Source organism: Saccostrea echinata, unplaced genomic scaffold, assembly GCF_033153115.1.
Source record: "Saccostrea echinata isolate AGI-Se365-2 ecotype Australia unplaced genomic scaffold, CSIRO_AGI_Sech_v1 ptg000028l, whole genome shotgun sequence".
NCBI classification, from domain to species: Eukaryota; Metazoa; Mollusca; class Bivalvia; order Ostreida; family Ostreidae; genus Saccostrea; species Saccostrea echinata.
Genome location: NW_026889777.1, coordinates 11,507,710 through 11,530,022, shown reverse-complemented (window position 1 = coordinate 11,530,022; position 22,313 = coordinate 11,507,710). Strand labels below are relative to the sequence as shown.

Below are 22,313 nucleotides of genomic sequence, written 5' to 3'. Positions count from 1 at the left end.
GCAGTGCCGCCTTCTCAGGCTGCTGAAGAGCATCATCAACCTTCACCATCGGCTTCACCCTGGACCTTCGCACCTTAAAAGATAAAAAAGATCAAATCAAAAACAAGAACAGAAATGATAAATATATACATATAACTAACCAGAAGTCTCATCCACAAAGAAGTCTGGTCACATGAAAAACACATGTGCAATATAGAAGCACCAACTGTTCAAAAGCTATAGCCAATGCTAAAGTTTGGTCAAAGAAACTGGGGATAAGCCGAGCCATAGGCCTACATAACGACAGATAAAAACACAGGTAATCAGAGATTACAGAGTTCACCTCAACGAATGTTGTCTTTAAGTAAGGCAAAGTCCCACACTAAGCTACTAATCTAGTAGTGTGCATCCCTAGATGCAACATTTATGCAAGTTTGGTCTGATAAGGCTTGCAGTTACTTGGGATTAATGGACTTATCTAAAAAATTTTAAGCTAGTCACTCATCCAGAGAATGCAAGTTAAACCCAGCATCTAAAGTAATTTGAGAGTGTTGATCCCTTGATACATCCATGCAAGTTTGGTTCAGATAGGCCTTATGAGACCTGCTGTAAAAACTTTACCTTGGTCACTCATCTGGAAAATTAGATCAGATTCAGCATCCGAAACAAGTCCAGTAGTGTGCATCCTTAGATGTATCATCCAATGCAAGTTTGGTCAATAGGGCATATTGTTACAATGTACTTGGAAATGAGATCTGCTCCAAAAACTTAGACCTGTTCACTCATCAGGAAAATGTAGGTCAGATCCAGCATTCAATAAGCAAGCCTGGTAGTGAACATTCTTAGATGTATCATCCATGCAAGTTTGGTCAATATAGGGCTTACAGTTACTTGGAAATGAGACTTGCACAAAAAACTTTAACCTAAACCAAAAACATTAACCTGGTCATTCTTTTGCTGAAATTGCAGCATCTGAAACCTTGACTGGTACAATGATACACACTAGAAGCATTTTCTATGCACCTCTGATTAATGCATGGCGTAGAAGTGCTTAAAAAGAAAACTGCACCAAAACTTTAACCTGGGACGAGGGTATAACATAAGCTCCCCCCTCCCCAGTTCGTTTAGTTGAGCTAAAAATGTTTGAAATAGACAACATTATTTTTACATGCTGTTTGGGATTACTTACACACATCTAGAACAAGTGTCTGAATGGTAGTAGTTTGTAGTTAGTTTTGTTAGAATAGAAGGATTAATATAATATAATTTTGAAGATCAATTCCTGCAAAACCCCAATATTCCGCTTATTGCAAGGACGTTGCACCTATAGATTTTGCATTGTTTCCATACCTGATCACTTAACTGCATAGAGAGTGCTTTTTCAGATCTAACAAATATCCAATATGTCACAAAAGGCATTTATTTTAAAGAAGTAAAATGTCTTTCTAAATTTGTCAAATCCAGCATCTGGAGCAAGTGTGAGAGTGTTCATCCCTTGATGCATCATCCCTGCAAGTTTGATTCAGATAGACCTTATGGTTACTTGAAAATGAGATCTGCTCCAAAAAATTTAACCTGGTCACTCATTTGGAAAATATAGGTCAGATCCAGCATCTGAAGCAAGTTTAGTAGTGTGCATCCTTAGATGTATCATCCATGCAAGTTTGGTCAACATAGGACATTAAGTTACTTGGAAATGAAATCTGCTCCAAAAGCTTTAACCTGGTCACTCATCCAGAAATTTTGTAGATCAAATCTAGCATATCTGAAGCAAATTCAGTAGTGTGCATCCTTAGATGTATCATCCATGCAAGTTTGGTCAATATAGGGCCTATAGTTACTTGGAGAGGAGACCTGCTTCAAAAAGTTTAACCTGCTCCAAAAACTTTAACCTGCTCCAAAAACATTAACATGGTCATTCTTTAGCTGAAATTTCAGCATCTGAAACCTTGACTGGTACAAGAAACATATCTTAAGCATCCTCCATGCATCTCTGATTAATATAGGGCATAGAAGTAGTTGAAAAGAAAACTGCTCCAAAAGCTTTAATCTGGGATGCTGACACCGACACCGAGGGTATTACATAAGCTTCCCCAACTTCCTTGAGGTGAGCTAAAAATATGTTAGGCCAAATAAAAAAATATGTGTGGTTCTGGTTACCCGACCTTCCCTATTTTATACCCCCGACCCTAAACTTTTTTTTTTTGCAATTTTCATATTTTTTCCAAAATTTCCCCCGATTTCCATCAACGGATCCAGTTTAAGTTTTAGTTTCAGCAAATGACGGCCTCCTTGCAAAACATAGTGCAAGTGTTTAATAGTGTTAAATCCAAAGCAAGCTGGCATGTAGGAGTCCCCTACCAATATTGACTAGTATATTATCACACCACATCTAAATGCCATTTGCAAAGCAGTGAAAGGTATTATTTAGAAAAAATTAAGAAAATCATTTTGTTAAAAAAAAAAAAAAAAAAAAATCCCTACCTACCTACCCTAATTTTTTTGGAAGTGTAACCGGAACCACACATATTTTTTTGTTTGGCCTTATGGACTTCGATGGGTTTTTTTTTAATGTTTTTGCTTGTCAGACTTTTTTCAGTGATGAAGAAAATATATAATCTGTTCTTAATCTTATTGGAAATAATAATCTGTCATTCACTGACATGAAAATAAATAATCTGACTTGGTAAAATTTGCCAGCCCCCCCCCCCCCCCCCCCAATCAAATGGTCGCCACCTAAGCATGCAAGCATCTAGTTTATTCATCAGTGCTAATTATACAGGGGGAGAAAGGAAGATTTTTAAAGAAATCATGAATTTTCACAGATCATTAAAGCCCCTCTCTTAACTTCAGAACCCATGACCCAGGGGCCATGAATTTTACAATTTTGGTAGAGGATTCAATGCTTATTACAAAAATGGGAACAGTTCAACAGCTTAAATTCCAGGAACAAAGAAGATTTTTAAAGATTACACTAATTTTGATGGTTTTAGCCCCACCCCTCAGGTCCAGGGAGGCAGGAACCATGATTCTCACAAATTTTGTTCCACTTTACTCATAGATGCTTTATGCCAAAATATGTTAAAATTATGGTTAGTGGTTCCATAGAAGAGGCTGAAAATGTTCTAAATTAATGTTAATGGCTGACTCAGGATGACAAACAAAAACAGATTACATTAATTATAGCAAAAAGGTCACCAGAGTGTCTCAGGAGGAAGGGGGGGGGGGGGGGGACATATTTCAGAGTAAATATTTCCAAACATGCTCATCATGGAGCCCCACCCCTTATCAAAATGAAATCCATTTAAATACCATTTAAAAGACATTTCTTTTCTGACCATTTTAAAACCATTCGGGAGCCATTTTATATCATCAGCTCTTTCAAGAATTCTCAACAGAAAAGGATTATCATTTAAAAACCATTTTTCATTTTATTTCCATTCAAACCTCATTCAACATCCATTCAAACTCCATTTTTTTGGGCCTTATAACATGCAAATTAACCATTCCAAAACCATTTATGCAAATGAGAAGAAAAATGAAAAATAAATGGTTTCTGTTTCAACCATTTAATATCCATTTTAAAAACATTTTCACAATAATTGAAAAATGAAAAAAAGCTGGGTTCTCGATATCCACAGTTCAATGAGCACTTTAAAAATCCATCTTCTTGGCAGTAGAGTCAGTCATGAAACAAAGGTCAAATGTTTTATTTTTTCACAAACTTGGTTTTGCATTCCTAGAAATTTTGATGGATTCTCCTAATTCGATCTGAATAATGGTAGTCTGCATCTTTGACAATTTACAGTTTCCACGTTCATTTTGGTGTTCCATATGCAAGCAGTACGTATTCTAAAATTAAAGAAAATGCATAATAAGAAAAGAACAGAAAACTGCTTTGTCATATTTTTTTCCTCTACTGCAGCTGATCATTACTCCTGTAGCATAAATCGAATAACTTTTACGAGAAGGTTTGTCTTCATGAACAATTTAAGTACACATGCATGCATGTACAAGTATTGCCCTGCCTGTATTCACTATTTCATCAGAAACAAATGACTTAATTGGTTGAACAGATTGGAGAAGAAATTTAACCATTTACCTGAGAAAACTGAGCAAGAAAATAGTTACAAAAGAACTATAAATGAAGTTAATAAGAATTTACAATAGTGTCCCTCAGTCTAATTTTAACTAAATTGCTTTATAAATTAATATTGCATCAATATGATCAGTGGACACTCCTAATGTACGTGTTTTCTTTAGAGAAAGCATTTTTCTGTTGTTGACATTAATAAAAATACGTGAATACTTATACTTACTTCTCAAAAAGAATACCCTTTCAATGATGGTAATTGTGTTGTTTTTAATTTCTTCTGCACCACTCCCCGAATATTAGAAACATTAAAACTGTCAGATAATCATCCTCCAAGAAGTTAGTAATCTTATAATTCTGCTTTGACCCTCAATGTACAGTCTTTTCAGCATCAAAAACACTAAAAACTCCATCTTCCTTGAAGAATAATTCTGCCATCTAAGCTCCATCACTACCAGCTAGGTCAAAGCGCTCTTGTCCAATGTTTAAAATAACTGAAAAAGGTGGTCACCACAGAGCTGGGGAGGAAATCTGATAGCCACTGGCCCATTATACAAACTTAGCACCTGGCGTCAATTAACTGCTGACAAATCTTAAGGGTTAAGAGTATGCCTAAAACTAACCATTTCTTCATTTTTCCATTTCTCAGAAAATAAATGGAAGAAAAATGGCAAGCTCAAGCAAGGTACATCACCAAACTGGCATTTCTTTTCCATTTACCCAAGTAAATGGACAGAAAATGGTGTAAATTTACCATTTAAAAAGCATTTTCTAACAAAAATGGTTTTTAAATGGTTCTGAAAAAATGGTTTTGGAAAATTGAAAGATAGAGAAATGTAGGAAAAATGCTTTTGAAATGAAAAATGGCTAGAGAATGCTGAATGAATGGAGATAAAATGGAAAAATGCCATTTCTTTTTGCTATGGGACCCTAATTACAAAATCCCTGTCTCAGGGGCCTTGAATTTCCCAATTTTGGAAGAACTCTTGTTTATCATAACCATGCACTTAGTCTGTATTTTAAATACTTAAGAGCATAGGGGATTTTCAATGAATGATCGCATTTTCAACCTATAATCAATACTAGATAGTTTCGATAGGCCTGAATTTAGCAAGAGTTATTTCCCGTTGGCTGCCATATTGTAGGTCCAACTAGTGAATTTTCCTCTTTGAGCAACCAATTTTAAACTAGTATGGCAGAAATATATATAAGGGCCAAAATCTTTAACATACCAAAATTACAAATTAAAGAAAGCTTGTGTTAACATGCATAAATTCATAAGAAAAATTGTGTTTTCTTTAACAAATTACCCAGTATGACAAGTTTAAATTGGTTGAATCATGAAGGAATTTGGGCTTGTATATACCCCCAATGTGGTGACCAACAGGAAATAACTTTTGCTAAAATTGTGTCTATCAAAAACTATAACTATAACCTAAGAGCTATAATTCTAACATCAAAGCCTGACTAAAGGCAAGAGGCCATGAAAATCACCGTTTTTGGAAGAAGCACCTTTGCTCATAATATCTATAGATTAAGTTTGTCTGGTAAATATACAGGGGGCAAAAACAAGACTTTTTAAATGAAATTTAATATAGATTTTTACCAAATGATCTCTATGTATTATTTTTCCTACTAGCTAGTTTGTATGAACAAAAATATAATCATTGACAAATCCATGACATATTGGAATAAACCTGCTAAAAAAGATTAACCAATAATTAAAGGTCACATAAACATCTGTATTACTTAACATGATTGAATTCATAGTTCAGATCCTTTTATTTAACAGAATTAAATTCTTAAAGTAAAAAAAAAAATGTACTGCTTGGGATCTAAATTTTTTAACACTTATTAATAAAATGAGGCATTAAGATTGGAGATCTTAAATGACAAAAAAAGATGATATATTGGAATAAACCAGTGCTAAACAAAGATTAACCAATCATTAAAGGTCATATAAACATCTGTATTACTTAACACAATTTGAATTCATAGTTCAGATCCTTTTATTTAACAGAATTAAATACTTAAAGTGAAAAAAAAAATGTAATGCCATATATAGCTTCCTGGTGTAAGAGAGATATATAAAATTACTCATTACTTCTGTTTTGCCTACACTCAATATCTAGCATTTTTATGTTTTGTATTGCTGTATGTTAATGTGTTTTCTTGTCCTTTTGAGTGTTTACAAATCATACTTACCCTACTTGTATCTCAATGTAGCTGCAATAATGCAATAATGTAGCCCTCTCTAATTTTTTTTTGGGGGGGGGGGGGCACAACTCCTTAGGATCTCTGTAATGGTGCAAGTGCGGGAGTGAATCACTCCTGCACTAATTTCGGCTCAAATTTTCAGTAAGTGGCTATTTTATTAATGTATCTTAAAGTTGCATAATGAGTCAAAACCATGTGTTTCTTTTAAGAAAATTGTATCACAAAACAAAAGATTTCTGTGAAATATGAATATAGCGAAGTTTTGACAACTCAACTGCACTGTAAAGCAAGAAAAAAAAGCTGCAAAATATAAGTGCCGGCCGGAAAAAGAAGTGTTGTATCTATCGCTTTGTTTTTATCGTCAATGTCAACAATGTCAAGGTCATGCGTCCTTTATTTTTAGCTTGAAACTTGTAAACAACATTGAATTGGGGCAAGCAGAAGTAAGGAATAAATTATGATAATCTTTTTTGAAGATTGTATCAAAATTCCCAGTCATCCGACATTTATATCTATGGAATTGAAACCATGGTAAACTCTTCAACTCTTCAGCGCATGCGTACAATAAGGAGGAAGACGTGAAGCAATATTTTTGTGATGGGTTATACCAAGATTTTTTTTTACTCTTATTTTTCTCCATTAAATTAGATTTTTTAGGTTCTGAAACCTGTAATTTTCTGAAACCTAATATCTTTAAGAACTGAACAAAATTTGCAAGTGTCATGCAAAAATTCTACTGTTGTCAATTTTCCCGTTTGTCCGTCACAGTGTCACTTTAACTGAACTCATAAAATGTAGTTAAGCAAGACATGAATTGATCCAAAAATATACAGAACAATCCATATATCGGTTATTTTTTGTGTATGTCAACATCACAACTTGAATTTACCCTGGTATCCGCCATGTTTACTCACCTGTTGATCGATTTTATTTTGGAACAACCAATGAGAATTCGGGATCTAGGGAGCGGATCTTTTAGGATATCCCTTAATTTAAACATAAATATCGCTGTGTATGAAAAAAATATCACATGGAATGCTTTTATTTATCGATGGTTAGTGATACCATACAACACAAAAATTTATAAACAACATTTACTTTATCAAGTGATTCTACTTTCAAGCGCAAGTCTCAGTACATCACGCGAGAACTGTCCTGGCTGCTGAGGAGAACAATTGGTAAACAAGCAGATTTATTTTACATGGTTTTCGCGTATAAAGGGCTATGTTGTTGACAGTGATTAACATTTCCGTCTTATTGGAAGTAAGTTGTATGTAAAAACAATTTTTGCCTGCAGTCGGCCGTATCTAAAAAATATATTTGCACCATTACGGAGATGCAGTGGAATTGTAGCCCTCTCCTGAAAATATCAGATATAAAAAAAATCGGAGAGGGCTACATTATTGCAGCTAGTATCTATGTTATGCCCCCAAAGGAACCAAGAATGGCAAATAAATACCATTCTATTCTATTCAAAGTCCAGTCCAGAGGAATTACAGAGAGAGTGGAATATAACAACAAAATTCTATCTTGCTATAAAAAGTTTAAAGTATAATTAAATTTATTCAGAGAGGGAGATGTAAATCAAATAGCACTCTAATCCCCTCCCTCCTCCCCTTTCCTTCTTAAATAACATTTGTTACAAGTGAATCTTTTATAACTTATCACTTACAGGAAAGTCCACGACGTAGTCACTGAACCACCGGGGGCGCTGTCGAATTCTTGTAGATCGTCTTGGCTCCATTCTATAATAATAAAAACATTATTACAAAACAAAGTTAATTTCCTTGAATTTCAATATACAGTAAAACAACTAATTAGCAAACACTTATTCCAATCACAACTTGAGAAAAAAAATCCCTACATTTTTGTAACACTGTAGGCAAAGGAATTATAAAGAGAAACGTATCAGAAACCCTTGGCTAGTGAAGATGTATACATTAGAAATGCAACATGAAAAGGAAATTGTATCTTGCTTCTTGTTTAAAAGATTAAGATAAAAGAGTAATAGTAAGGTCAAGGTCACAATTAAGGAAGGTTACGGTCAGAAAATTATGACACTTTTTAATAGCTCTCACAAATATATGTTAATAAAAGTATATGAAGTTTGATAAAAATATCTTCAATAGTTTCTTTGAAACTGATATTTAAATGCAACTAGTAAAGTCAAAGGTCACAAGGAAGGTCAAGGACAGGTAAAAAAAAATATGAACAGTTGACAAGTTTTCACAAATATCTAAATTTAAGAAAAATATAAGGGTCAAAGGAAAGGTCAAGGTCAAAATTTTTTTTTGTTGAGTCCCTCTCATCAAAATGTGTCAGCATATGAAGTTTGACATACCCCTTTTTAGCTCACCTGAGCTGAAAGCTCAAGTGAGCTTTTCTGATCACATTTTGTCTGTAGTCCGTCTAGCTGTCCGTCCATCTGTAAACTTTTCACATTTTCGACTTCTTCTCAAGAACCACTGGGCCAATTTCAACTAAACTTGCCACAAAGTATCCTTGGGTGAAGTGGATTCAAATTTGTTCAAAAAAAGGGCCATGCCCTCATTCAAGAGGAGATAATTCAGAAATAGTGAAAATTTGGTGGCATATTTTAAAAATTTTCTCCAGAACCACAGGCTCCAAAAAGTTGAAAGTTATAGGAAACCTTTATTATATAGTGTAGATTCAAGTTTGTTCAAATCATGACCCCTGGGGGTAGGGTGGGGCCACAATGGGAGATCAAAGTTTCCTATAGGAATATATAGGAAAATATCTTTAAAAATCTTCTTCTCAAGAACAGCAAAGCCATGATTGGTCATATTGATATGGAAGCATCCTCAGGTATTGTAGATTCAAATTTGTTCAAATCATGACTCACGGGGGTTGGGTGGGGTCACAATGGGGGATCAAAGTTTTACATTGAAATATATAGAAAAATATCTTTAAAAAAATCTTCTTTTCAAGAACAGCAAAGCCATGATTTGTCATATTAATATGGCAGCATCCTCAGGTATTGTAGGTTCAAGTTTTTTCAGTAGGTTCATGACCTCTGGGGTTAGGGTTGGGCCACAATGGGAGTTAAAAGTTTTACATAGGAATATATAGGAAAATACTTTAAAAAATATTTTTCTCAAGAACAACAAAGCCTTGTCTAGGCATATTGATAAATAAGCATCCTCAGGTAGTATAGATTCAAATTTGTTCAAATCATGACCCTGGGGGTAGGGTGGGGCCACAAGGGGGATCAAAGTTTTACATAAAAATATAGGAAAAAACTTTAAAAATCTTCTTCTCAAGAACAACAAAGCCATGTTTAGTCACTTTGATAAGGAAGCATTCTCAGATATTGTAGATTCAAATTTGTTCAAATCATGACCCCTGGGGGTAGGGTGGGGTCATAATGAGAGATCAAAGTTTTACATAGGAATATAAAGGAAAAAAATCTTTCTATCACGAACAGCAAAGCCATGTTTAGTCATATTGATATGGAAGCATCCTCGGGTAGTTTAAATTAAAGTTTATTCAAATGATTACCCCTGGGGGTAGGGAGGGACCACAATGGGGTGTCAAATTTTTACAAAGGAATACAAATATAGGAAAAAAATCTTTAAAAATCTTCTTCTCAAGAACAGCAAAGCCATTTGTTATATTGATATGGAAGCATCCTCACGTAGTTTAAAATTCAAGCCCCCCCCCCATCCCCGGTAAACTTTTCAATACCGAATTGATTTGTGCTTTTTCTTAGCCATTGTACTTGAGCGATGTGGCCCATGGGCCTTTTGTTTCTAAGCATAACCATTTTCTGTTGAAAATATTTGAAAAGATGGTTACTCTCCTCCCACACTTTTTGTTTCAGTACAGTCAAACCAGGGCAATGTGTAATGTAATTTCCAAGTCTGGACAATTTCCTTCTTTTCATTTTGCTTTTCAGTTTTTTTTTCAAGTAAGTTATCATAATTTTTCATTCCCTAACCCAAAATAGGTTTTTCATGTCTGGACAATTTTCCTTTTTTAATTTTTTGAAAATTTTTATTTTAAATTATTATTATTATTTTCATTGCTTTTCACAGTTTCATTAAATAAGTTTTCATATTTCTTCCTAGCTGCCCCCACCCTCCTGATACTACATGTGTCTGCATCTGAAAATGCAACTCTAGAATAATTATGCACGGCACTACGTGGCCAATGATGACTTTCGTTATTATTGGTTATAAAACAAACATGTTTTGGACACCTGAAATTTATTTAGAATGGAAGAAGAAATTTACATCCCCCAAGAGCATGCACAGTCTTTATGCATGAAGACATTTCCCGCTATAATTGCACCTTTACTTAAACCGTATAAAGCACACAAAACTAATAAATAACTTTGTTGTACCTTTAAAAATTAGTTTCTATGTAAATCTATACTAAAAAAAGTCTGACATTTCAATGTTTTACTGAGCGGGCATAAAAAAATCAATGTTTGCCCGCAGATCAAGATATTGGACCTGTCAGCAAGATATTGGACCGCTGTGGGGGGTATTTTACATCACGCTTACGCAGCTATGTTAAGGCTTCCTGAAGCTTTAAAATACGCTCAAAACATAATATGTCATTGCGAGGTCGGTTTTGGTTTTAATTTATAAATAATGAACTTTAGTACTTCCAATTTATATAAAGGGTTTCTTCGGCTATATATTAACATATTTGTTATGATATCACATGACTCTGTTGATCACGTGACGGTCATTTATAATTTTTTGAAGTGTTTCATATAAATCGCTTCTGCGCAGCTGATTAACATGATAATTATTAACATTTTGTTATATAAATAAACTCATCGTATTCTTGTTTATTCGAAATGTGCTTGGGAAAAGTCACGGTATTACTTGGGTACAAAATATTTCCTGAGAAATTCAACTTACCTACAAATTTGAGGGTATTTTCCACACAATATCGTAATGTGTATTAAAACAAAGCCAATACACATTTTTCCCAAGCAAGATTCAGTTAAAGAAGAACCTCCTCTTACAGATTTTCTCAAAAATTCTCAGATTAATCCTCATTAATCACCTGTGCCAGACTCTTTTATACACACAAAATAAATTCTACCTCCAACCACGGGTATAAAACAGAGTACATTTCAAAAGTATATTTTTCATAAGCATTTTAAACATGCTGAATTTCAATCAAGGGTAGGTAAGCGTTGTATTTTTAAAATATTTGGACATAATTAAGACTTAAAAAACCTTTAATGACCCGTGAATTTTGCAAAAGCTATCTAGCATTTTACATGCAGTTTGAAATAAAGTGTAAAGTTCATGACACTCTCCCCGACATAACACCTCAAGTTTGCAGTGACTTGACGTCATTTTCCATTATGACGTCATATTTTGGTAGTTCAGAGATGTGAAGGCACAGAGTGCACTGTTATATCCTATGGGAAGCCTTAACCTACCTGCGTAATTTGCATTCGTTATTATCCGCAGTTTCGGCGGAATTATACAACACGAGTCCATTTGTATTCGACAGTTACGAAACTGACCGAGTTAAATCCGCATTGCGGATAATTGAAATTAACATTCAAATTTTGTCATCTGCATCGCAATCATGGAAGGAAATGGAAGGTTTGCTTCATATAATGACGAAGAAATTGAAAACATAATGGAAAAAGGAATAGCAGCAATATGAAAAATGTGGTGAAAGTGGCTGAAAGAATTTTGTCGGAATACCTAGCCCACAAGTACGAATCCACCGTTGAAATTTTTTTTAATGGAAAAAGCAGGAACGAAGCTGCCGAATTTCTGAAAAAATTTTATTGTGAAGTTCGAAAAAGAGATGGGACAATATATGCGAGATCTACAATGATAGCAATGTGATTTGGATAACAGAGAGTTTTTCTAAAATCTTACAAGTGGGACATCATAAATGACAGTGATTTTAAAGGTGCTAACAACATGTTCAGTGCTTGTTTGATGAAAATAAAGAAGGAAGGTATCCAAACAGAACATAAAACACTGATTTCTGATGCTGATATGAAAAAACTTTACAAATCTAATGTATTTGATACAACTACACCCAGAACTTTACAACAAATGGTATTTTTTGAAATCATGATGTTTTTTTGCAATCGGGGACGACAGAATCTACGCAATATGAAACCAACGGATTTCCAAATTTGTGCAGATTCGGAGGGGAGGAGATATGTCGGAAGCAATGTGTCCAGGCTTACTAAAAATCATCGTGAAGCTATAGGAGACCATGACAATACGGCTGCTAGAATGTACGAAAAACCCGGTAAGTTTTTTTTTTTTAACTTGGGTTGGAACTGTATCAAAGGCCCCTATAATTCTTAACGTTTAATTTCAAATAAACTGATAAAACCTACCCACTCTTTATCAAAACATGTAAATATATAACTTGCATTTTTGTACAAAAGGGGGGGGGGTAATCTAGGGCTTTTTTATAAAACAAAAAATCAGGTGCCTGTGACTTTATTCAACCACGTATATTTTCATTATAAAAACAGTTAATTGAGGCATTGTTTAATTACAGGTAATCCAGCATGTCCCGTCAGCAGTTTTGAGAAGTACATATCGAAGCTAAATCCAGCATGTGAGTTTCTCTGAAAAAATGTGGCAGATCAAGCAGGAGTCAGACAACATGGTTGTGGGAAAAAATACTCTTGGGCTGTATGATGGCGACAATAAGTAAAGATGCCAACTTATCTTTTGTTTACACTAATCACTGCATCAGGGTCACGCGTATTACCTTACTTGACGAGAGCAGATATGAGGGTAGACACATCATCGGAATATCTAAACATAAGTCAGAGACGAGTCTAAAGCATTATTCTTCACATCTCAGTGAAAATAAGATCCATGGCATGTCCAACGCTTTGTCCGAAAAAATTCTTCCCCAGACTGTGACAGTCACCGAGAAAACAACACTCACAGAGCAGACAACTTCGGAAGAATCTGTGTTAAGTTTGAGTGACCTTGATTTATTAGAAATACCAATGCTGCCTACAAACCTCGAATCCCCATATGAGAAAAATGCTCAAAAACAAGACTTTAATTCGTGCAACTTCAACCAGTGTACCATTGTCTTTAACAAATACACAAACTAAGTTAGTTTCATTATGTGTTCATAATTCTGAGTACTTTTTTTCACCTGTTTAAAATAAAGTTTAATGGCAAGTAAATTGTGCTTTATTTATTAAATATGTTGTAATAAAAAGTGAAAGGTATAACAAAACATTTATTGACTGGTTTCTCGGGCAAAATGCGTTTTGTCGGACCCTCGAACCAAACTGTTGCCTTCGGCCTAACGACCTCAGGCAACAGTTTGGTTCTTGGGTCCGACAAAACGCATGTTGCTCTCGAACCCAGTCAATAAATGTATAATATGCATGTTTTGTCGATTTCCGTAAAGCTTTTGACACTGTCTTACATGATGGTGTAAAGTTAAAACTGCTGAAAAAATGGGAGTCGGAAGTAAATTAATAATTTAACTCTTTCCCCCTCACAAGCGCCTCTCGACGCCTAGCCAGGATTTCTGCACAAGCGTCTCTCGACGCCCATCCATGATTACCGCACTAGTGTCTCTCGACGCCTATACAGAATTTCCGCACAAGCGCCTTTCGACGTCTTGTTATTTTAAGACTATGTGAAAACGAGACTATGACGTCGGCAACTTTGGGGCAGGTATCAAATTGAAGCGTTATTATTGGCCTACAAAAATAAAGTATGTGCACTGTCATCAATTCACGTGTACCTATAAATAAAGATGGTTTTTACCTTGTATGGTAGGAAAAACAAAAGTTGTGAATTCAAAATGGCGGATTACGAACAATGTACGGTGAGATTATTTCTATTCACGCGACGATTTAGATAAACTTTATGGGTTTTAGGATGCTGAATCGAATACATATATTCATAAAGAATTCATTTGTGCAGAAAAAATTAATTTGGAACATTATAATTGGCCAGAAAACCTTCGACATTTCATGGCGTGCGAGTTGAAAGTCACATGGCCAGTATTCTGGAGCCGATTTTTGTGTAAAAACAACTGCAACAAAAGATTTCTTGGGTGATATGTTTTATCCAAACATTATTATAGACTATGTGCATCACAAAAGTAAAAGTGCATGGCGAATAAATGCATAGAAGAGAAAGGAAGACCGTGTCTGGTACAAAATCACTGAAGCAGAAAAGAAGGCTTACTTGGCCAAAAAAAAAAAAATTAAAAAGATTATCCATTTGTGTAAACTTCGCAGTGTGCATCTATGCAAAATGTGGATCTTTTCACATACCAAAATAGACATTGAAACCTTTTTATTGACTGTAAAATGATTAAATTCTAAATATTTCGTCATGAAAAATGTGTGTATATACACTGACTCTTGACATTTACCAAACTTTTTCTTAGTTTAAAAATAAAGGATTGGCTTTAAATTATCATCATTGTAAAGATGAGATTGTGCTGAAAATAAAAATACTTGGTTTTATATATTTTTACCCAATAATTTGAGAGTAATAAGAATAAATATAAAGCACTGTGATTTTTTTCTTTATTTCTGAAAATGCCTGAGTAAATGGGGTTATCACTGATGCTAGACTGCTGTGGAGATAAGGCTGCAGCAGTGGCTTGCTACGGGAGTATACAGTAATGCCTTATCTTCAAAGCTCTGAGGGGGAAAGAGTTAATCAAAAATATGTATTCCAAAAGCAGGTCACATATTCATATTATTTAATAAAACCTTTCTATACTCAACTGGGTGTAAGACAAGGGGACAATCTGAGCCCAAATTTATTTAAATATTTATTAATGATCTACAAAGTATGCTGTCTAGTACACTGGACCCTGGTACACTTAATAATTTAGAAATACATTGTCTATTGTATGCTGATGATGTTGTACTGTTATCAACCTCAGACAATGGTCTTCAACAAAAGCTAAATGCATTAGATGAATTTTGTCAAAAATGGTGTTTAAGTGTGAATGTTGATAAAACAAGTCTTAGTTTTTAATTTAAAATCTGGTAAACTGTTGAAGAATTAATTTTTATTGAATAATAGTATACTCGAAAATGTTACCAATTATAAATATCTTGGTGTTTATTACACTGCATCAGGTACTTTTTCGTAGGCTAAAGATGCATTGTACAAAAAAAGTTTGATTCAGAAATGTTATTTTAAGTTATGTAAAGATATTTTAGCATTTCATCCTTTTGTTAAAACTAGTCTACATATTTTTGACCATACATTTAAGCCAATACTGTTATATGGCAGCAAAATATGGGATGTTTTTAATCCTCATTCACCCAGGGTTCGACACTAAGTTTTTAAGGCTTTAGTCCAGCCGGACTAGTGCTTCCTTACTTTTACTAGTCCGCACGCGATTTTATTAGTCCGTCAAAAAAAAAAAAAAAAAAAGAAACATCAATGTTTTTTAACATTAATTTAACGTGACAATTAATATACATTATTTTTTTGAAATAAACAAAGTATTTACGTGAAATATATTATTCCACAGATTCATTGAAATCTCGCAATCAGCAAGTACGATCGTATTCCCGATCTCGTTCTTTTTTTTTTTTTTTTTTTTTTGCCTTTACATACATCCAAACGTCCAATATCTTTCTTAAAAGTGTCACACTAAATCATGATCGCTAAAACCTTATACTTCGTATCGATCAGTAAAAAAAATTAGGCGCTGAATTGACCCGGCATTGCGCAACTACCCGCCAAAAGCTAGAAATCTAAAAATACACGCGGGGTTTTTCAGTAAAAGTTGTCGAGAATCGGATATCGGTAATTTATTCATATTGTTTTTCAGAAATTTTTATTGGTCCGTTCGGACTAATTAGCCATATATTTTATTAGTCCGAATGAAAATGTATTAGTCTGAGACTAACGGACTAACGTTAGTGTCGAAACCCTGTCACCACGATTCAGAAATGGTATCTCAGTTGACAATGTGTATAATTTTTCACAGGGTTGGCCGGGAAATACCAGTGGTGGGAATTACCAGTGGTAAATACCGGTATTTCCCATCCCGGGAAATACTACAAATTTTCTCTAAACTGGGAAATATTGGGAAATACACATGTACTGGGAAATACAAAGTTAAAGTTTTTTTTATTTCTTTAATTCATTCAATCTTATACAAAATTCAAAAATAAAATTATAAATATAAAAACAGAAGATGATAATATTGAATATGAATGTATCACTACTCTAGGTCCCATATCCATAAGCATTTTGAAACATTAATTTTCCTTGCTGTATAAAACTGAAGTTTTCCAATTCAAGTTGCGATATATCAATCTTTTCAGTTTTGTAAAATTATTATTATAAGTTTATTAATTATAAATCCAAGAACAAAACAAACTTGTTTTAATCCTTCTATAAACACTGTAGTTATTACAAACAATCATGTTGTTTTAACAAATTGCTCTGGACAGTTTTGTGCTCCTGTTTTGAGATATAATTACCTTGAGTAGAACTGAAAGAGGGCTTCTTAGGTTTGTTACTTAAACTACACTCTACATTTAAGAATTTTCTTATATCCTTCTTTAGTTACATAAAAAACCCTTTTGGGATCTTTGGGTTCATTTCATGGACCTTTATTGACTACATCGGACTCAAGCATGAAACACATGACACTCATGACTGGTATATGAATATACTGTGTTATGATTATATAAAATGAATAACTTTTTAAATCAGGGACAGTGATATCTGAGGTAAATATCTTAGCCAGTAAGGTGTACTACATGTCAATATGAATAAAATATGGAGCTATTTCTTATTTCCCAGTATTTCCCGGGAAATACAAGTAATTCCCGGTAATTACCAGTATTTCCCACCGTCCTGGGAAATATGAGTATTTCCCAGTTTTTTGCCAACCCTGATTTTTCTTTCAGAACCTGACAAGCTACACTTGAAGTTTTGTAAATTTATATTGGGTGTTCATAAGAATTAGTGCAAATTTTTTAGTAATGTCAGAATGTGGTAGATTTCCATATTATATTGATATCATAAAAATCAATGTTATTATATTGGCATAGATTGGAAAATTCTGAAAACAATTCTCCTCTGTACAATGCTTTTATTAATTCCAAAACACTTAGTACAAGTCATCGTCTCAAACCACAGCCAAAATGTACGATCCTCTCCCATTTTGGCCGTGGTTGAATGAGAAGAGAATATTTCGTAGCTCATTAAAATATTGACCAATGCAAGTAAAGCATAGTCGGATAATGGACTTTGACGCGACCTTTCATTACCCAATCGCAGTTTATGGAACATTTTTTGTATAATGTTGATGTCTATTGTTGATTTTGATGGAAACAAATATTGTCATTGGCTGAACATGACGTCACAATATAGGGGCGTAAATATTCAAGATAACGACACTTTTTGTGATCAAGTAGCCATGGGTAGGAGAGAGCTATATGCAGACTCCGGACCGTGGCTTGAGACGATGAGTACAAATAGAGACTCCTGGTTCTCTTGTATACTTGAATTTTTGAAAATTTTAGAAATATCAAAAAATGCCTCCTCTTTGAGTCTATCTAAATTCCAAATTGTCATCAATAATCAAATCCTCAAAAAATTTATTTGCTCTTGGTTCAACGCTAAAGAAAAAAATTCTCCTGGAAAATTGGATTCTTATGTAAAGCTGAAAAGTAATTTCCAATGTGAAGAATATTTAACATTCCTGGAGAAATTTGACTTTAGAAGGGAAATAACAGATTAAGAATATCTTCTCACAGGCTTAAAATTTAAACTGGTAGATATATTGGACTAGAAAGAGATAAAAGAATATGTGAAAAATGTAATTTGAATGTAGGGCCAAAATAAAGAATAGGTTTGTTTCCCCTAACGCGACCGACCCACTTAAATCGTGCTGACTGAAAAGTTTTTATAATAAGATTATTCAAATATTTATTTTTATTGTTTATCAAGTTCATAAAGTACAATTTCATCAAAATTCGTTTTTTATCAGAATGGCGGCTTTTGTTTTACTCTCATTTGGCGCCCACAACATGTGGTCACAGAGGGTTATTTAGTGTTATAAAACAACGGCGATGTATCAATCTTAATAGACATCTTTAACTTGTTAGAATCCTACACTCTTGAAACATTTCGAGAATTAAATATACCATGACTAAGGAGTGTTAACATGGCATTTACAAATGTGTCTTCTAAAATTAACGTATGTAGTAAGCATGACAAAGCCTGCCTCATCAGCAGATGAGGGGCCCACTTTGTGTATGCATATCAATAAATTTCACTACATTTCATTCGTTTCGATCTAAAAAACACTTCATGTATGATTCTATTTTTACTATATAGGACCATAGGATTTGTAAATATATCTTTGTATAATTATTTCATCTTGATAAATATAATTTGGATGTCATTTCTTCTTTCCTTTTATTTATGGGGTAAACTTCGTGACTATAACATTAGATATATGAAACTTCAATCATGTTAGATATGGTTTGGTTGAATTAAATATTGTCCATACAGGTACTCTTTTTTCAAATAGTGTTGAAATCTTTAAAGTTGGCGTATGGTATGGCTTCCTGAGACGTCCAGTGTATTTTTCTTTTCTTTAGTTGGGCCCTTGAAAATAGGTTGTTTCTTTGCTTTAAATACCTTTAAAAATTGCTGAGTCGACAACATTTGAACACGGGTGGAGGGCTCCTAAGTTAGACTTTTTCTCGGCACTTACGGCCATTGATCATAAAGCATCAGTAAGGGATCTTTATCGTGCCAACATCTACATGTATACTGTGACACTACATGGCCCTACGTTTTTTACGGTCTCATTTGACTGACCAATTTCCACGCTCTACGTTGGGACCTGTGACTTAGAATAAGCTCCGGAATTACGTCGTGACTCCAAAACGAAACACTAGAATTACTGCACCACGCGAGGCCCTTGACATTTTATCTGTGTAAGCACTCGAAGGTGATAGTAGGTTTGAACAAGATGTATTTGTGAAACACTGATGCCCCCATATGGCAGCTTATGGCGAAGGTTAAAGTTTCTCAAATGCAAGTCAAAATGCAGGCCAAAAGATACAAAACGTTGGTACCCAAAGAAAGGTCTTGTCTCGAGAAATATATCTGTGAAATTTGAAAGCCCTAGCTGCAACTGTTCAAAAGTTATGGCAAAGGTTAAAGTTTTTTAAAAGTAAGTAAAACGTCAAGGTCAAAGTTGTTATTATTCAAATGAAGGTCTTGTCACAAGGATTACATATGGGAAGTATGAAAGCCCTAGCACCAACCATTCAAAAATTATGACCAAGGTTAAAGTTTTTCGAAAGTAGGTCAAACTCCTAGGTCAAGGTCAAAGGGTCAAAGAGGATGATATCAAGAGGAAGGTCTTGTCACAAGGAATATACATGTGAAGTTTTAAACCCCAAGCACCAACTGTTCAGAAGTTATGGCCTAGGTTAAAGTCTCATAACATTTTGCAAAAATGGGTCAAACTCCAAGGTCAAGGTCAAAAGGTCATATATGATGGTACCCAAAGAATGGTCTTGTCACAAGGAATACACATGTGAAATATGAAAGTCATAGCTCCAACCAATCAAAAGTTATGGGCAAGGTTAAAGTTGACAACAGACAAACGGACAGACAAACAGACAGACAGGACAAAAACAATATACCCCGGGATCTTTCGATCCGGGGGCATAATAAAATGTACTCGGATGGCCAATAGTTGAGTTTTTGCGAATCTTGTCTTTTTTGTAAAAATTCAATTTCAATAAATTTACGCTGGCCTGAGATATTCACAAGTTCAAATGATTAATATTTGTGAATTAATTTACCATACATGTTGCTTTTAAATTTCATTTGTATGATATTAGGTTTAAAAATCACTTTCTTTTGTTCTTTCTTATTTATAGCGATATTATTCAATTTTCAGAATGTATTTTCAAAACTGTCATAAAAAAATAATAATTTACCTACCTACCTACTCAACTTGAAATTTTAGGGTCGGGTTAGGGGAAACAAAGATATTTTTAATGATGGCCTAGTGGAAAATGAAATACATTTTACCATAGATTCGTTGTCCTTTTTACAAAGAAAAAAGAACCAAACTTCTAAATGAAGCACAGAAACATAAAATTTTAATTAAGCTTAGATAGTTCTCAAAAATATTTTTGGATCATTACATGTGAAAATATGAATGTCTTACTTCAACTTGGAAACTACCTCTCTTATCATTTAATATGACGTTGTAAAGCACAACAACTTGCTTTGTATGTACTTTACTTTTACATTTTTTTTTAAATGTATTGCCTATCTTTCATGCCTCTCTGTGAGGCCTTGATTGGAAAAAAATATTGTCTATTGTCTATAGTGTCTAATAAATATGTTTTAACTTACAAAATTTGGTAATGATGTAAAGCAATGTTTCACATACCAATATGAATGTGTGGCTAATGGACCTTTGCGAGAAGCGCTGACTTTTATAATCGACGACTTACTTTTACGCTAGGACAATATATGGAAGCTCTTTTGCGATATAAATATTGAGCTTAACAGTTAATTAAACGATAATAATAGGCCATTTCAAAGCACATTTTACGTTGTCGAGGAAGGGACCAGCAACCACCCTACCCTCAACCCCCACCCTTCCCACATTGATGAACTCCTGCTTAGTTTTCCTTCCGGAATGGTTTTTCTTCCTTATTTGATTCCTTCAGAAAATGAGATTGGAAGGATATACTAAACCTCACGAATAAGGTAATTTATTTAATTCTGAATCCCATCACCTCTTGTGTTGATTGCATGCCGGTAAATCATGTTAGTGCCCCTAACACCATACCTATAACCACTATTAAGACTTTCTTGTCTATTGTCAAAACCGTACCTCCGTACATAAGGCAGGTTTAAATGTCAAAGTAAGCCGTAGACTGTAAAAGTCAGTGCTTCTCGCAAAAGTCTAATATTAGACAGTGACCTGAAATGGCGGCGGGAACAATCGAGTACTCACCGATGATCACGTTTTCAACAAAAACATTGTATAAAGTAAAAACAAAAATAATGATTACAACAAAAATCAACTTACCTCAGTCTGAAGTAATCTTCTTCTGTGTCTTTGATGATGAAAGAATGCTTTGATAGATTGCTTGGAAGGCTTTTGCAAAAGCAAATGCAAATCACTGCTATTCGAGTTAGACTCTAATATCAGTGTGACGAATTCTCACTCAGGGTCAGCTCACGTGACCAATGCTGGTCAATAGAGCGTGAAAACTGTGAAAAGGTGAGAGAGAGAGAGAGGGAGAGAGAGAGAGAGAGAGAGAGAGACTAAAATAGTTTTTATAAATAACAAAAAAAAAAAAAAAAAAAAAAAAAGAGCGGGTGCGCATTTAAATTGTTTGAAAAATGATGAGGGATGGGACATGTGAGAGGCAATGATTTAGGGACACACCTTTATTCATGGAGCTCAAAATTAAAATAAACTCAAATAATTAAAGACTATTTTATTTTTTGAAGATATCATGAACTCATTATATTACTACGAAAGCCTATTAGGATCAAACTACGGTAAAAAAAAAATTTAAAGGCGTTATAAAGCCTTTTCGAAAGGCGTTATAACGCGGAAAAAGGCGTAATAACGCAAATAAAGGCGTTATAACGCGAAAAAAGGCGTAATTACGCCTTTCCATTACGCCTTTCCAAAAGGTGTTATTACGCCTTTCCAAAAGGTTTTATTACGCCTTTCCAAAAGGCGTTATTACGCCTTTCCAAAAGGCGTTATTACGCCTTTCTCAAAGGCGTTATTACGCCTTTCCAAAAGGTGTTATTACGCCTTTCCAAAAGGTTTTATTACGCCTTTCCAAAAAGCGTTATTACGCCTTTATAAAAGGCGTTATTACGCCTTTATAAAAGGCGTTATTACGCCTTTCCAAAAGGCGTTATTACGCCTTTATAAAAGGCGTTATTATGCCTTTCCAAAAGGTGTTATTACGCCTTTCCAAAAGGTTTTATTAGGCCTTTCCAAAAGGCGTTATTACGCCTTTTAA

At 34.3% G+C, this 22,313-nt stretch overlaps 1 protein-coding gene and 1 long non-coding RNA gene across 2 annotated transcripts; one reads left to right on the top strand and one right to left on the bottom strand.

Annotated features, from left to right (window-relative positions):
* LOC133193751 (uncharacterized) lies at positions 1-21,516 on the bottom strand. Its single transcript, XR_009722001.1, has 3 exons — positions 21,356-21,516; positions 7,962-8,034; positions 1-73 (listed from the first exon to the last, which is right to left on the bottom strand). It is a non-coding gene; the product is annotated as an uncharacterized LOC133193751 (long non-coding RNA).
* LOC133193750 (uncharacterized) lies at positions 11,952-13,377 on the top strand. The gene is made up of 2 exons (XM_061329684.1): positions 11,952-12,553; positions 12,812-13,377. Exons 1-2 carry the CDS (start codon positions 12,214-12,216, stop codon positions 12,883-12,885), a joined length of 414 nt encoding a protein of 137 aa, XP_061185668.1. The 5' UTR covers positions 11,952-12,213; the 3' UTR covers positions 12,886-13,377.
* Positions 21,517-22,313: the final 797 nt, after the last annotated feature.

What these genes read in the sequence shown, in the direction of transcription:
- LOC133193750 (XM_061329684.1), top strand. Translation starts at nt 12,214, where the DNA reads ATGTTCAGTGCTTGTTTGATGAAAATAAAGAAGGAAGGTATCCAAACA. An exon ending in TAGAATGTACGAAAAACCCG is followed by an intron (nt 12,554 to 12,811) that starts GTAAGTTTTTTT and finishes GTTTAATTACAG; the next exon opens with GTAATCCAGCATGTCCCGTC.